This window comes from Zosterops lateralis (assembly GCF_965231275.1).
Source record: "Zosterops lateralis genome assembly, chromosome: 29".
In the NCBI taxonomy this organism is placed as follows: Eukaryota; Metazoa; Chordata; class Aves; order Passeriformes; family Zosteropidae; genus Zosterops; species Zosterops lateralis.
In genome coordinates, this window is record NC_139789.1 from 1,529,704 (window position 1) to 1,542,089 (window position 12,386).

General features: G+C 62.3%; 1 protein-coding gene across 1 annotated transcript; it reads right to left on the bottom strand.

The window, feature by feature from the left end:
• Window positions 1-742: 742 nt before the first annotated feature.
• MKNK2 (MAPK interacting serine/threonine kinase 2) lies at window positions 743-11,820 on the bottom strand. The gene is made up of 13 exons (XM_083880000.1): window positions 11,725-11,820; window positions 9,747-9,828; window positions 9,484-9,585; window positions 9,266-9,363; window positions 8,193-8,272; window positions 7,640-7,713; window positions 7,458-7,562; window positions 7,057-7,112; window positions 6,648-6,743; window positions 5,086-5,280; window positions 4,830-4,994; window positions 4,685-4,728; window positions 743-4,425 (listed from the first exon to the last, which is right to left on the bottom strand). Exons 1-13 carry the CDS (start codon window positions 11,770-11,772, stop codon window positions 4,158-4,160), a joined length of 1,413 nt encoding a protein of 470 aa, XP_083736126.1. The 5' UTR covers window positions 11,773-11,820; the 3' UTR covers window positions 743-4,157.
• Window positions 11,821-12,386: the final 566 nt, after the last annotated feature.

A 12,386-nucleotide genomic window follows, 5' to 3' on the forward strand; every position in this document is an offset into this window, starting at 1 on the left:
GAGCCATCCTGTCCTGATCCAGATGCTGCAAGAAGCAACTGCAGCATTTACCAAGCAGTGAGCCTGGATCCCAGCAGTGTTGCAGTAAAGCTCTCTCAGCTTAGAGATGGGAGCAGCAGCTGGTCCATGGCAAAGCCCACAGCCCATTCCCCAAAGCAGGGGTGCCAGGGATGGTGTTCTGCCAGGGCAGCAGCACTATGGCAATAGCATCCAGAGGGATCCAGCTCCATCCCCCAGCATAGCAGCAGGGCCAGAGGTCAGGATTTTGTCCTCTACAGCCTTTTTCCCACACCCTGATCCCCAGCCTCCTGCCCCCAATGCCTTCCCTATCCCACCACACTTTCCTCTTGCCTCAATGTCCCCTTCTGCCCCATGGAGGGCTGGGGGGGATATGCCAGGGGTGTCTCTGGGGATGGCAGGGCAGTCCCAGGGCCACTGGGTGCAGCTGGCAGGGAGCACAGCCCTGCCCGGTGACCTCCAGCTCCCATTGGGATTGAGAGGATCACACCATCCCACTGGGAAAAGTGAGTCAGGCCTGAGCCACTGCCAGCCCCTATTCCTGGCATCCCACCCCAGCCGTACTCCCAGCCCCCGTGGGCCAGCAGCAGGCTGGGAAGGAACAAGTAAAAGTTGGGAAGGATTATGGTGGGAGGAGCCCCTGGATGAAGTGCCACCCACCTCCCCAACTTGCCCAATCCCCCTCCCCAACTTGTCCCTCCTGCCATAGCACCTGCCCACCATGTAGGTCTCAATGCATTTTTATTAAATTCTTACAAAACAGAATACAAAATTCTGGCATCAACAATTGTTATAAAGGAAAACTTCAATTCAGCTGTATCAGGTCAGCTGGTACATACAGTAAAGTGCTTCTTTTTGTGTGGTTTTTTCTCTTTTTTTTTTTTTTTTTGTTTTTGTTTCTTTTTTTTGTCTTTTTTTTTTTTTTTTAGTATTTTCATTTTTATTTCCCAGCCAGCCCCCAAGCAGAGGCTGCTGTTGCACAAACCAACAGTGCGTTAACGTGACTCTTGTTGAACCAGCTTTGGCAGTCTTCATCAATTGTAAAGTGGAGAAAGTTTCTCCTGGTTTGATAAAAAAGAGTTAGCTTCACAGTAAACGTTTCTAACCAGTTCTAAGTTGAGTTAGTTGGCTGGAGGAAGGGTGGGGGGGAAGGAGAAGAAGCAAAACCACTTAACATTTCCAGCTTAAAAAAAGAAAAAAATTTTGAAGTTGGTTTCCAAGATAGATGCTCTATGCGGGGGAAAGCTTGGAAAGAGGAAGAGGAGGAAGAAGGGTGTTGGTGAGAGGGGGTCGCTGGTGCTGGACCACAGGAGCATCTGCCTGGAAACCACCCCGGGAGAGGTGCTGGCAGCAGGGAGGGGACATCTGGCCCTGGCACAAGGGTGTCCCCAGCCATCCTTGTCCCACCGGGGCACCTGTGGGTGCCCAGCACTGCCACGAGCCAGGCTGGAGGTTTTCCAGTCAATCCCTGGCTCTAGAGGCATTTAAAGATTCTCTACTAATGCACAGACCCGGCCATGGGTCAGCCCCAATGCCAGGAGCACCGGGCCCAAACCAAACCCCACCCAAAATGTGAAGCTGAGCCCAGGCAGAGCTCTGATGCTCCCAGCACATCCTCCAACTCCCACAGCATCTCCTGGCTGCACATCCCTGGCCGAGGACACCCACGGGACACAGGCAGGGTCACCCAGGCCTTCCCCAGAGTGTGTGGTGTTTATATATATAGATATAAAAGAGATCGCTTTTATGCATGGGCAAAAAGGGGTAACTCAGTTTGCCAACAAAAGCAGCATGGGGGACAGATAAATTTTGGAGACATCCCCCTGCCATCCCCTTCCCATCATTTTTTTTGTTTTTTAAAAAAAGGCTGCGGCGTGCAGCATCAACGATAGCTTCACAATACCAGCTCAAGGCATCGCGTACTGTACATCATTCAAGTATTTCTTAATATAAGACAACAAGGAATTATCTACAACTGATAAAACAAAATAAGCTATAAAAAGTAACAATGTACAATCAAGATGGATTTTTTTTCTTTCTGTTAGAGGAGGCCTCTCCAGGGTGCCCTGGTGCCTGGTGGGGGGAGTCTCCCCTCACCACTGCCTTGCTCCTCCCCACCCGGTGTGGTGGGATCGGGGACATACGGGGAAGAGGGAGATCACAAGTGTGAGGCAGTTTTGGGGGGTGGGATGGGGATAGAGTCACCCTCCCCAGCCCCCCTGGGTCAGCAGAAAGGCTGGGAAGGGTGAGAGAAGATGGTCCCTGCCCTAAACTCCATCAACACCCGAGATCATCATCTCCCAATATAACTCACACACACCTCCCTGAAACAAAAAACAACATATATTGCATAGTATTGCTGTCAGCAGTCTTAAAATAAAAAGGAGAACTTTTTTTTTCCAGAGACAGCGACTGTCTTCAGCTGAAGACCCAGGAAAGTCTGTTCCCCAGCTCAGAGCTCCCAAACCCTCACCTGTGCATGCAATGGGCTGAGGCTGCTTTTGCAAAATATAAAGCTCAAAGCACTGGGTCAGAAGGGACAGGAGGTGGCTATGAAGGGAGCACTGCCCTCCCAGTGGAATGGAGGCTGGCAGTGGGTGCAGTTTGGTGGCACAACCCAAAGCAGTGCCTGTGGCAGGGAGCAGGGGGAGTCAGGGGGGATCTGGAGGCATTGGGGGCAGCTGGAGGCTGGTCTGGCCCCGAGCACGGGCACTGCTTGCCTGGACAGACCCAGAAACCAGCCAAGAGGCTCACCCTGACTCAGTATCCCAAGTCCTTCCCACCCCAAAGCAAACTCCAAGGAAAGGACAATGCCATGCATGCCTGAGCACACGTGAGCAGGGGTGCATGTGCATGACCACACACACCAGCACCCTCCGGCCACTAAAGACCTTGCTGCCCTAACCCCAAATCTTCCAGCCCCACATCCCAAGCTGTCCCCAGAGTGCTCCCCCGTGCCCTGGCCTTTGGGTGCTGCCATCAGCCTGGCTGCTCACTTACTGGCACCCCCGGGATATCGGGCACCGTCTGTGCCCCCTAACCCTCCTGCCACTGCAGCCTCGGGGCCAGCCCGAAGCCATGGCAGGTCTCACTGTCCTGCAGCAGGTCCCGATGCTCTTTAAGGAGGTCCTTGATTTCCCCAGAGCACATAATTCCCAGAGAGGGTTTCTGGCTGCTCTGGCCACCCTGAAAACCTCATCACCCTTGCACCTCCCCAAGGGCACAGCCACCAGCCCTTCCAAAACCCGGGGTGCAACACCTAACCTGGCACAAGAGCACAGCCCTGGATGCCCATGCATCCCCTGGGGAGCCACCAGCCGGAGCGTGGGAGGAAAGGAAGACATTTCTCCATGCCCTGTAGAGAAGCACAGCTGGCAGTTCAAAACCAACAATAATTAAAAAGGAAAAAAAAAAAATTTAAAAAAGGGCAAAAAGAAAAAGAGTGTGAATAGCTTATTCTGGAAGGAGGATGCCGAGGAGAGAGGGTGGGTTGGGCGCTGCTCCCTTGCTGGCACCGTCTCTCCCCAGCCCAAGCGGTTCTCTGCACAACGCCCACTGTATCCCCCAGAGCAGAGCTGGGGACAGCCCCGAGCACAGCACAGAGGGGCTCCCCACACCTCCCACACCCAGGAGGTGCCTCCCAGATCCCCAGAGAGGGGGTTTTGTGGGATCTGCCCCAACATCGGAGAGAAACCTGCAGCTCCGAGGGGAGGGACGAGGTTAAAACGCAACTCCCGTTGTTGAAAACGCGACCGAGGGTCTTTTGTTCACAGTATGAAATGAGCTGAAATTGTCAAAGCAGCCGCGGATACAAAGAGTCCTTTGGTGTCGGGGAGAGGGGAAAATGTCAGAGGAGAAACCAAGAGCCGGGAAACAAAAGTCCGTGTGTCTGTCAGATGTCCTTGAGTGTGCCCTGGGTGAAGCAACCTCACACTTGATTTAATACCTTTAAAAAAAAAAGATCTTAAACAAACCCTCCCACCCCCAGACCTACAAGATCAGCAAAACCTTGGAAACCAGCCACAGGGACGAGTCCTGATCTTGTCACTAGCCAGAGACGGTGGGGTCGGGAGGGAAAGGGGAAGAAAGAAAGGAGGAGAGGAGGGGACAAGGGGTACAGCAGGTGTGAGGGGCACCGCTCAGGCTTGGTCGGCCACCAGGACCAGCGGGGCCACCAGGTGCTGCCCAGAGGCCACTGCCTTGGCCAGGCTGCTCTTCTGCCGCCGCTTGGCCAGCTTGGACTCAGAGGGGGGGGAGAGCTGCATGGCCCGTGAGGTAGCTTTGATGATGATGGGTCGTGCTTCCTCCTCCGCCTCTTCCTCCTCGTCCTCGTCGTGCCGTGTCAGCTGGCGGTTGACAGCGATGGCCTCAGCAGCAAAGGAGGTGAGCTCTTTGGCACTGCTGTTCCTGCAGGGGAGGCATGGGCTCAGGGGGGCATGGGGGGCTGGTGGAGGTCAGGGTCAAATATCTGCATGTCCCTCCTCACATGCTGGCTGTGCCAGACTGGTCAGACACCAAAAATGCAGCCCAAACCCAAAGCGGCAGGGCTGTCCAGACACAGAGTCGTGGCAGAGCCCCCAAAAAGCAGAAGGAATGGACAATAGTGCTGAGGAGTGGAGTCAGGGTTCAGGGGGCTGGGGGGTGCCCCAGGGCAACCCACACTCACCTCTGCAGGATGATGGGGGTTGGCAGGGTGTTGTCCGGGGCACACTGCAACAAAATGCAGCCAGTCAGAGCCAGGATTGTGCAGATAGGTATTCCCCACCCTGGCTTTTGGGAGCAGAGAGCAGGGAGGGGACATCAACACTCACCCCCTGCACCCAGGGGTGCTCCAGGACCTGGGCTGCGCTGAGCCGCTTCTTGGCATCTCTCACCAGCAGCTTGGAAATGAGGTCTTTGGCTCCAAAGGAGATGTGCGCCCAGTCCTTGTCAGGAAACTCATACTTCCCCTCCTGGATGCTCTCAAAGAGCATGTTCTGAGCAGGAGGAGAAACAACAGAGGCTCAGCCAGCAGTGCTGCAGCCAAACTGGGGGTGGGTTTGGGCGCTGCTGGGGTGTCCCACGCACCTGGCAGGTGTGGCACGCCTCACCCCGGTCCCAGCCGCAGTCGGAGCCGCAGTGGCCCACAAAGGGGGGGTACCCGCTCAGCATGATGTACAGGATGACACCCAGGCTCCACAGGTCACAGCGCTTGTCGTAGATGGAGGCCTCCTCGTTGAAGGCTTCCACCACCTCCGGGGCCATGTACTCGGCCGAGCCACACTGCAGGGACAGGCAGGGTGAGCCCCGAAGGGTGGGGACCAACAGGGCAGGGTGGACTGGGAGAGTCCTGACAGATCTCCAGGGCTGCACCTCTGAAGGGAAGGTGCAGACATGGCTGCTCCCCAGGTTTCCTCCCGCCACATCACCCTGCTGCGTTTCCCACCACAGAGGATGCCACAGACCCGCCTCTCCGGGGTCACTCAACGGCAGCTGCCACCCCGAAGGAAAAAAAAAGCCTAAAGGGTGCAACCCCCACGGCATAGGACAGTCGGACCCACAGGACCCACAGCATCGCCGCCACCCAACCGGCTCAGCGGGGCAGCCCCAGCGCCTGGGAGCGGCCACAGGACACGGTGGGACGAGCCTGCCGTGCCTGTTCCTCTGACCGTGCCCGTTCCCCGGCCCGGCACAGGCGGAGCCGCCGCGCAGGACCCGGGGCGGGAGGAGTTAACCCCGGAGCAGGGAGAGGCAGAGGCAGTGGCCCCATTCCCCTATCGCTCCAGGGACTCTGGGGCTTTCCAGCGCATGACCCGCAGCCCACACAGGCCCCGTGACCAGGGGAGAAAAGAGCTGCAGCCAGCAGATAATCGCCCCGTAACGAGAGAGGCCTCCTGACGAGGGGCCTCTCCGGCCCCAGCAGCTGATGCCACCGCAGGAAAACAACCCCCAGCGCCGATCCCGGTGGGAATGCGGCGGCCGTGCCGCTCCGCCCCCCGGGGCTGAGAATGGGGAAACTCGGGACACCTCGGGAACCCGGCTCCCGCCCCGAGAGGAGGGCGGGCGTGGAGGAAGGAGGGGGCCGGGGTGTTGTGGCCCCCGCCCCTGCTGTCGTGCACCCGACACGGGCTGGGCTCTGCCCTCCCGGCACGTTCGGTCCCGCAAAAGAACCGGGGCGCAGGGCGATACCCTGCACGGGGGGCACCTGCGGCAGGAGATAAGGGGAACGGGGAGATCTATGCGACCCGGGGACACCCGGGAGCTCTCGAGGTGTCCACCCTGCCCCGCACTCCCGCACCCGGAGGCTCGGCCCCCTCTCCCTCGCCCACGAGCCGGGGAACCACGGCGGCCCCCGGGCCGGTGCTGACCCAGTTCTCCCCGGCAGGCTGGGCGCAGCCGCCGCGGCTGCTCGGGCTGTTGCTAAGGCTCACGGCAGCCCGGGCGCTGCGCCAGCCCCCGGCCCCCCCGCGTTATGTAACCGCATCCCGCCTGCCTCGGCGGGGGGGGACCGGGGGACACGCAGCAGCAGCGACAGCAGCGACGAGCAGGGGGTGTCCGTGCACAGCCCTGTTCCTGGAGCCTGCAGGGCAGCTGGGGGGGGTACTTGGGGACAGATCCCCCCCCACAAGGTGGGGGGCTCGCACACTTACCGGGGTGAGCAGCTCCGGAGTGGAGATGGGGGAGCAATCGCCGTTCAGTTTGATGCCACTTCCCAGGTCAAAGTCACAGATCTTCACTGGGGAGACCTGGGGAGAGGGGGGAAGATGTGGTCGGTGACCCCCCTGGCACCCTCCAGGAACCACAGCCGGCAGCCCCCCGGAGACCACAGCCCTGTTTTCAGGCCACAGCTGCTCAATGCCAGGTCCTGTCATGCTTCACACCACGCTGTGCTGTGGCATATGGGGAGTGTGTGTGTGTCCCTGGCAGGACCTGGTGTGTGTGTTTGAGTGTGTCCCTGGCAGGACCCTCCTGCACTCCCCACCTCAGGAATCACCCCACTGTGCCCACCCCACCCCCAGGCAGCACACCCTGCACCCACCCTGGCTGCTCCCCGCTCACCTGGTCCAGGCTCTCACACAGGATATTTTCTGGTTTCAGATCCCTGTGTGCAATCCCTGGGGGCAAAAGAGCCAATGAGGGTAAAAATCCCCCTCCTACAAGACTGCTATAGTGTAAAGTCTGGGGGTGGCACAGAGATCCCTCCCTCCCTACCCCAAGTCACTGCCTGCACCCTGGCAAAAGGCAGAATTTGCTGCTGGCCTCGAATCCCAATCAAACTGGAAGAACAGGATCTGCACCACAAAAAACCTTGTGATGCAGCTGGGCCTGACCCTGCGCACTGGAATGGGCACTGTCCCCTGGGCAGGAGGGTGGGGGGAGGCAGTGACACCCCCGGGAGGCCCAGCACACCCCAGGGTGTCCTCAGTTGTGTCCCACGCACCTGGGGCATCCCAGCTCACCTTTGTTGTGCAGAAAGTGCAGGGCACTGGCGATATCCTGCACCACCACGCTGGCCTCCAGCTCGTTGAAGTGGCGTCTCCGGTGGATGTGGGTCAGGATGGAGCCTGTGGCCGGGTGAGAGCAGAGCTGGGGTTTGAGGGTCCTGATGCCCCAACTCCCCCTGCCCCAGGGCAACACTCACCTCCCCTCATCTTCTCAAACACCAGGTAAAACCTCTCCTCCTCCTCGAAGAACTCAATCAGCTCCAGGACGTTTCTGCAGGGACCATGGCATCAGCCCAGTGTTCCCCCAAAACACCTCCTGGGGTTCTCCCCACACCTCATTCAGCACAGGACCCCAGGAGGGATGCGGGATGGGAAAACCGGGCTTGCAGTGATTGAAACCACACAGCCAGGGCCCCCCTGGCCGCATTCCAGGGGGCAGAGGGCTTGCAGTGCCGGCTCTGCTCCTCCCTAATTGCTCACAGCCCCTCCTGGCTTGCTCGCCTGCCCCACAGACAGCCCCACTCAGCAGCGGGGCTCGGCTCTGCTCCAACTTGGCCACCGAGGCCCTGTCGTCATGGCAAACCACTGAACGTCCCCCTCTGGATGCTCCACGGCAGCCACAGGGCCAAGGGGAGGGAGTGTGGGGCAGAGGGCAGCCTGGCTGTGGCCCACGGGTGTCACGAGCATCAGCCCGGTCTCAGCCCACTCCCCGTGCCCACAGTGGGGGACACAGCGGCTGCCCCGCCGTACCTGTGTCCCTGGCACTGATAGAGCATCTCCACCTCCCGGAAAACCCTGCTCCGGATGTGTCCCAGGCGCTTCTCGATGATCTGGAAGGCAAAGAGGGGGAGGCTCAGGGAGAGGCAGCGCTGCCAGGGAGGGGCTGGGGCACCCCTGCCCCAGCAGCGCGGGGACCCGCGGGGCCGGGCGGGGCAGGAGCCCGGCGGGGTGAAGGCAGCAGAACAGGCTGTTCCCGGCGCCGGTGCCAAGCGGCAGCCGCGGTGCCAAGCCGCTCCCTCCCGGGCCGGGGCCAGCGGAGCTCCACGTGATGGAGCAGCGGCGCAGCAAAGGGCCCTATGCCCCACTGGGCGCCCGCACAGCAGGGCTGCCCGGCCCTGCCAAGGCTGCACAGGGGGACCCCCCTGTTATCTGACCCCAAACGGGAGGGGGCAGATGGGTGCTCTCATTGCCCTTTGGGGCACACAGAGCACTGCACCACCACAGCCCTCCCTGCTGCCTCAGCTTCCCCTCTGGGGCACGCAAAGGTTCCCACAGAGCGATGGGGGAGGTGAAGTTCCCGCAGTATTTGGCTGCATTTTGACACAGGGCCCATCTCAGAGCCCCTGAACCACAGCTTGGAGTCTATGGGGCGCAGGGCCACGGGACCACCATCCCTGACCCCAAAAGCAGTTGGCTCATCCCAACCCCCTCCAGCACCCGTATGAGAGAGACCTCCCTGGAGTGAGCAGGAAGAGACCACCCTGCCAGCACCACGTGCCCCTGCCTGCCTCAAGTCCCCAGACACATCCCAAGTGTTAATTTAGTCTCCAGCATGCCCTCATTGACAGGGAGAGGAGCGTAGCTAAGGAGGGTCACCAAGGACCCCGAGCTGTGTGGTGGCAGAGGTCGGTGTTCCACCATCACAGCCCAGCCCTGCCGCATCCCTGCCCCTCTCCCTTCCCTCCAGCCCATAAAGCTGCAGTCCTGGGCCAGCACCAGATGGTCCTGGGAGCTGGGAGAGCCCCAGATGTGGAGGGCAGAAACAGAAACTGAGGCAGGGGGTGGGAGGGGGTGGGTCTGCAGCCCCAGCAGTGGAGCTTTACCTTCACTGCGTACTCCTTGTTGGTGATGAGGTTCACGCAGGACTGGACTCTGGCGTGGGCCCCTTCTCCCAGCACCTCCTCCTGCAGCTGGTAAACATCTGCCAGGGGAGAGTCACCTGAGCTGCCGGCCCCACTGCACAGAGTGTGGGGACACCAGGAGGGCCCAGCCCTGCCCCGGGCCGGGGGAACCCCTGGGGTCCCTGAGCAGCCCCACTCACCTTCAAACCTGCCGGAGAAGCTGTCGGTGGCTCTGCAGCGCTTCTTCTTCTTGTTCCTTTTCTTGGCGTCAGGGATGTCGATGGGTTGACTTGAAGGCATGTCTGTGCCAGAGCAAAGCCACCGGCGTCAGACATCCCCGTGCACCCACAGCTCCCCCAGCACCGCAGGGCTGCCCCCAAAGCCCTCAGGGCCAAAATCCCAGCGGACAGGAGAGGAGGAGCCCCACTGGGATGGAGCCCATGAGGAGGCACCTGCCACTCACCGGGACGGGGCGGGCACTCGAAGTTGAAGACAGGCTCCAGGTGGTTGGACTGGTCGAACTCCAGGTCGAAAGGGTTTTGCCCCTGTGGGAGTCAAGAGCACGACTGAGGTGGCAACTGCTCGATCAGCCACCACCGGCTGCCACCCGGAGCCCAGCACAGACACACAGCCCGGCATCCTCTGGCTCCTGGGACAAGTTCTGCTCACTGCCCCATGTGCACAACACCAGCTCATGGTGGGACACAGCAGTGCTCCAGGGAGAGCCAGAGGATGAGGAGGAAGGCTTTGATCACATCTCCTGATGGGGACAGTGCTGCAGGGTCACTCCTCCAGCCAGCCCCAGGCCAGCACATGGGGGATGATGAGAGGGACCGCAGCCACCCACACCAACCCAACCCCAAATCTCCACCCAAACCTGAACCACACTGAGGTAGGAGGGGGAGGAAGAGAAGCCACAGGGCAAGTCAGGCTCCAGAGCCACCCCTCCATGTCCTCCCAGCTCCCTGCAAGGTCACAGAGGCTGGAGCCTGCTCTGCCCTGCTCCAGTGGACATTGTGTCCACCAGGCCACGGGACACCCCCGACCTGGCAGGATCAGGCCTCACTCCAAACCTTCCTGCACCCTGGGATCCATGGAGGGCATGGCACCCCCTCCTTCCCCCACTCTGAACTCCAGCGGCACCCGAGGGGACCCTCTGCTTCCTGCCCCCCTGAGCCACCCATGGGACAGGGCAGTGCTAGGGGCAAAAGGGCCCTGTCCTCCCCAGGATTATGAAATCTGTTTGGGTGGAGGTGGCAGCTCCAGCGGCGTTCCCAAACCCGCCCGGTGCCCGGGCCGGCTGCCAGCCCCAGCACGGCCAGCCCCGGCCACCGCCAGAAACACCCAGAACACTCCTGTTTACTGCAGCCTGGGGGGGTCGGGGGTCCCCAGCCAGAACGGGGGGAGGTTCCCCCAGGGGCACCCCCACACCCAGCACCACTGTGGATCTCCGGGCCCAAAACTCTCCTGTGCTGCATTTTACCAGCTTTCCTCCCCCTCAAAACCCGGATTTGGGGAGAGCAGCATCGCCCCGCGGCTGCTGCCCCCCGGGATGAGCCCCGGTAGGATGGGGGGGACAATGCCTCCGGGAGAGGTTCGGGGTGTACGGGGGGGCAGGGGAAGCACTGGGGGGCAATAGGGGGGCAGGGGGCCCTGCCAGCTGCCGCAGCACTGCCACACAAAGGTCTGGGGGATGGGAGGCTGCGCACGGGCTCCATCAGCACAGCCGAGGTGTCCCCCCCGCCTCCATCCCCGGCCACCGCGGGAGGACACAAACCCGGGCCGAGGCCACCTCAGCAAGAGCGGGGTCACCGCAGTGAGGGGGTGGGTTGGGGGGATCTCCCCGCACCCCGGAGCTGGAGTGAAACCGAACAAAGGACCCCCCAATCCACAGGCAGGAAGCGGCTCGGGAGGGGGGAAGCGAATGGAGCGGGACTACAGGGACTCCCCGCACAGCCCGAGGTGACAGCGGCAGGGGGGACGGGGGGGTGCCCAGGGCATCCCTGGGTGGGCGGCGCAGCAGGAGCGACCCTCGCACGGCCCCACCGGGCCGGGCCTGGGGAGCTCGGAGACCACCCCTCACATCGCTGCCGGACCAGGACGAAGGGGTGCAACGGGGCGGGGGGAAAGTGCAGCCACCCCACCCACGGGGATCCCTGTGGGAGCTGCAGCATCCCAGCACCCACCCGAGGGAGGGCGGGGGAGACACTGATCCAACCCCCGGGAGCACCGCCACCTCCGGGACGGGGGGACAGGGGGGTCCCCCTGCTCGGTTTGGGTGACAGCGCCCCCGGAGCTCCTCAGTTTGGGGGGTGTCGGCGGTGGGGCAGGAAGCGGCCGGGCCCCCTCCGTTCCCGGGCAGGGGATGCAGCGATGCGGGCGCCCCCCGGCCCCGGAGCCCCCCCCGAGCATCCCCGTGGGGGCGGGGAGCAGCCCCTTACCTTAAAGGAGCGGTGGAATCCCGGGATCTCTGATTTCTTCTGCACCATCTTGCTGCGGGGGGGGACGGGGGGCGGCGTTGCTGGGAGAAATGAGGGGGGGCGGCAAAATAAAAAAAAAAAAGAGGGATGGGGGGAGGGAGGCGGAGGGACGGGCAGAGCCGGAGGGGAGTCCGGGGGGTGGCCGAGACCTGCGGGGAGAGGAGGGGACGGGAGGGGGGTCAGGCGGTTGCGGCCCCCCCGGCCCGTGCCCGGTTCCGCCCCCGAGCCCCGGCCCGGCGCTCACCGGCGCGGCCCCGCAGAGCCGCCGCTGCTGGTGGTACCGCAGCCCGCACCGCCGCCCGCTCCGCTCCGCGCCGCTCCGCCGCCGCCGGGGGGGGACGCGCCGCCCCCGCCCCCGCCCCCCGCCGCCTTTATAGGGCGGCCTCGGCCCCGCCCCGCCCCGCCCCCGGCCCCGCCGACACCCCCCCGCCGCGCCCGGGACGGGGACACCCCGCCGGGGACACGGGCCCTCGGCACCCCGGCACACAAACACCCCCGCCAGGGTCACAACTGCCCCCCCGGACACCCACCGGGGACACGCCCCCCCCCGGGACACCCCAGAGCCCCGGGGACACACCGGGACAGAAACACCTCCCCCAGTGCACCCCCCCGGACACAAACAG

Excerpts from the sequence above, each read along its gene's own strand:
- MKNK2 (XM_083880000.1), bottom strand. The coding sequence starts at position 11,772 with ATGGTGCAGAAGAAATCAGAGATCCCGGGATTCCACCGCTCCTTTAAG. Across the intron at positions 7,714-8,192 it reads TATCAGTGCCAGGGACACAG|AAACGTCCTGGAGCTGATTG; the intron begins GTACGGCGGGGC and ends TGGTCCCTGCAG. Across the intron at positions 7,563-7,639 it reads GTTTGAGAAGATGAGGGGAG|GCTCCATCCTGACCCACATC; the intron begins GTGAGTGTTGCC and ends ACCCGGCCACAG.